This window comes from Centruroides vittatus, unplaced genomic scaffold (assembly GCF_030686945.1).
Source record: "Centruroides vittatus isolate TY-2023 unplaced genomic scaffold, ASM3068694v2 scaffold_450, whole genome shotgun sequence".
NCBI classification, from domain to species: domain Eukaryota; kingdom Metazoa; phylum Arthropoda; class Arachnida; order Scorpiones; family Buthidae; genus Centruroides; species Centruroides vittatus.
The window spans coordinates 1,435,401-1,439,293 of NW_027122709.1; the positions used below are offsets into that span (position 1 = coordinate 1,435,401).

A 3,893-nucleotide genomic window follows, 5' to 3' on the forward strand; every position below is an offset into this window, starting at 1 on the left:
CGATTTCACATATTGGTGTCAGGAGTGGGGTCTCGACTTTTTCGAAAAATCGATAAGGCGAAAAACAGCCACAGTCGGGAGAGAGGTTGAATTGAGTTGAATTAGGAATCATAGGAGTAGGGTCGTATTAGAATCTCCGACCTAGTTGTAAGAACTAACGAAAAACATAATGGAAGACGATCCCCGCGATGCGGCTGGGCCAGCCCACCCAAATCCTAATCCGGCATTGAATCCCCTTACATTGGGAGGTTTAGGCGGAATAATACCCCTATTACCCGTATTCTCGAAAGAAGCAGGAGGCTCTCGAGTAACGGACTTTTTTGATTCGTTAGCCAATATTACTAAGGTAGCGGCATGGTCCAAGGCCCAGATGCTGGCAGTGACAAAATTAAAACTTACGGGTATCGCGAGAGAATTCGTCCGAAAGGACTGAAGAATAAAAGAAGTAGATGACTTCGACTAATTCAAGTGGTTGATGATAGCGCGTTTTGAACGGGAGCCATTTTCCTTTCGATTATCTAAATTTTATGCGTGCGTGCAGAAAAGGGACGAGGACGTACAGACTTATGCTGCTAGACTCCAAGCACTGGCGATGGAGATAGAACTTACGCCAGAGCCTGGCGCGACTGCCGCCGAGACCGCGATTATTGAACGAGTTCAGAGGAAGGAGTTAGATGAAAGGTTTAAAGCGCAATTTTTGAACGGAATAGACATAAGAATCCGGCAGCGCGTAATGAGCCGTGAGGCTGAGACATTCGATGAGGCTCTAAAAGCCGCGATCAGTGAGGAAACAATCGAAAGTCTCACCGCGCATCCAAGAGGAATCATGCGAACAGTAAGGGAAAGCGATAAAACCTCATCTCAGGAGGAGTTAGCGCAACTAACGTCAGCGATGGAGGACTTAAAAGCTAAAATGGACGGACTAATCCGAAACTCTCCTCGATTCGGCTCTAGAGATCCTATATCTCGCCGGAATCATCGAGGAGGCTATACTCCTAACTCCTACAATAACAATCCCAATAATAATCCGCATTTTAGGCGTAACGCGAATCGGTCGAACTCCCCTAATCGCCGAGGTGACCGCCCTTTCGGTCAGTCACAATGGAATCTCAATCAAACCCAGAACCAACGCTCGCCCGCTCGCCGAAATGGCAATCCTAGCGACCGCTCTATGCGAAACGATTCACCCGGGCGACGTGAACCCGAAGGGGAGAGAAATAGGGTCAGATTTCGATCGCAGCATACTGAAGAAAATCGAGGCAAATGGAAGGGCAATGTACGTAGTGTAGAAGGACGACGACCTCGATCTAACTCTAGCAAAGCCTCTAGGACCCCTCCTTTTTCCTCTCGAAAGATCCGAGGCTCATACTTTGACTTAGAATGTCCGCCTTATAGGACTCCTTCGAAGCGAAATCGAAGAACCTCCTCAGTACGAATCACTAATTATACTTCCGCACCTAGCGAAGCTACATTTGACTGTTACATAGGTGGCAATCCTGCTATAGTGCAGATAGATACGGGTGCTAAGGTCTCACTTTTATCAAAGGTTTTTCGCTAACTCTATGAAAGAAAGAGTACATATAGATCATAACAAAGAAACAGACCTTAGAAGCGCTACGGGACATGTAATTCAGACCTACGGTATTATTAGCCCTACTTTCCAGATAGGAAATCTGCGCTTCCCCTTTGCCTGTTGCCTAGTTGATCACGATGTCACCTCTCCCTGTGACGGCATCATAGGCCGGGATATGATAACCGACAAGGGATTCTGTATTGATTTAAAGGGCCGAGAATTAACTATCCCTCCGCAGACAGTGATACCTATTCAAACCTCAGGGAATAATAAAAGAGAGGGAAGGATTCAACAGAACCAACAAAGGGAAAGAGGCCCGAATAGAGATAGAAAACGAAAGAGAACAGAGGCTCCTCCACTAGAGGAAAATGTCGGCTCAGCGAAAAGGTCGTACCGGTCAACAGATCGGGAGGAAGGAAAAGGAGTATTGTTAATTGAATCCTGTCAACTTCCCCCTATGACAGAGAACATAGTTACTGCTAGAATTGTTGGCGATAAGCGACCTAGTAAAGTCGGAGTAATCGAAACTGCTTCCTTCGCTCAGGAAGGAGTTTCAGGAGTCAATTTGTTGGTGACCCCAAATAAAAAGGGACAAGTTCCCGTACGTCTTCGTAATGACACTCGTAAGACAATTAAGTTAGAGAAAGATGGTAAGGTTGGCACCTTCTTTGAGGCTATCGAAGAAAGTGAGCCCGCAGATACTATAAAAGAAGGGGCATCCGCGAACCTATCGAAAGCAGAATTGAGCCACCTTTTTGATTGGACTGGCGTCCCCCGGAACGAGAAACGAGATCTCTTAAACTTACTATATAAATATAGACATGTCTTTGCCGTGAATGACTATGACCTTGGCTACTGTAATATTGTGCAACATACAATAAATACTGGCGATGCGGCACCTATCTATTCGCCTCCTTATCGCATTCCCTACGCCCAACGCCAACAATTAAACGATATCATAGATGACCTCTTGGCCCATAATATTATCGAACATTCTACGTCCCCTTGGAGTTCGGCTGCTCTCCTAGTTAAGAAAAAGGATGGATCGTTACGCTTAGTAATAGACTATCGTAAACTAAATAAAATCACTAAAGTAGACCCGTATCCTCTGCCTTTAGTGCAGGAATCCCTAAGCCTAATGGGACAAGCGAAATACTTTTCGACGATGGATACGATTTCAGGATTTTGGCAATTAGGAGTAGGTGATAAGGAAAAGACCGCATTCTCTACGCCAGACGGCCACTATCAATGGAATAGGGTTCCGATGGGTCTTAAAACAAGTCCTGCGGTTTTTGAAAGGTCGATGGATTTCATCTTACATGGTCTCAAAGGAAAGACATGTCTTGTATACATGGACGATATACTAACATTTAGTCCAGACTTCCCTAGTCACCTAAAACGACTTGAACAAATATTTCAGAGACTCGGAGAAGCAGGCATAAAATTAAAACCTAAGAAATGCCATTTCCTGCAACGCCAGATAAAATTTCTGGGTCACGAAATTTCAGAACAGGGTATAAAACCCGATCCCGACAAAATAAAATGTGTTCTAGAATTCCCGAGACCTGAATCCGAGCGAGAAGTCCGCTCTTTCCTAGGACTCACTGGCTATTATCGGCGGCACATAAACTCTTATGCCACGATCGCTAAACCCTTGACTGATTTATTACGGAAAGATGTGCCGTTTGAATGGGGCCTTAAGCAACAGGAAAGCTTCGAAACTCTTAAACAAATTTTGACGTCGGCACCATTATTGAAGTCCCCTGACTTTACAAAACCTTTTATTCTGGCGACCGATGCGTCAAATTTCGCCCTAGGAGCGATATTATCTCAGGAAGAAAACGGCCAGGAGAAGCCGATTGCCTATGCGAGCCGATTATTAAGGAAACCCGAACTTAATTACAGCACTACTGAGAAAGAATGCTTAGCCACCGTGTGGGCAGTGAGGTATTTTAAACCCTATCTTTATGGAAAAAAATTTACTATTGTCACAGATCATAGACCTTTGAGATGGTTATTAGATTGTAAGGATTCTACTACTAATTCTAGATTATCGAGATGGATCATTTTCCTTCAAGAATTCGATTTTGATATTATCTACAAGGCCGGAATTTCACATAGAAATGCGGACGCCCTTAGTCGTATCCCAATACGTCAAATAACCGAGGTTGAACCCATCTTCTCCGTGCCCCAATTAACAAATGCTCAACAACGTGATGATCGATGGAGACCCCTTATCCAAACCTTAAAGGATGGTGTAACTACAGGAACCTATAATAATCTTAACCTAGAGGATTATTATATCAACGAGGAGGGTGCC

General features: G+C 44.5%; 1 protein-coding gene across 1 annotated transcript; it reads left to right on the forward strand.

Moving 5' to 3' along the window:
- The first annotated feature begins 592 nt into the window (after positions 1 to 592).
- LOC136989198 (serine/arginine repetitive matrix protein 5-like) lies at positions 593 to 1,558 on the forward strand. Its single transcript, XM_067287284.1, has one exon. The coding sequence runs from the start codon at positions 593 to 595 to the stop codon at positions 1,556 to 1,558; it is 966 nt and encodes a 321-aa protein (XP_067143385.1).
- The last annotated feature ends 2,335 nt before the right edge of the window (positions 1,559 to 3,893 follow it).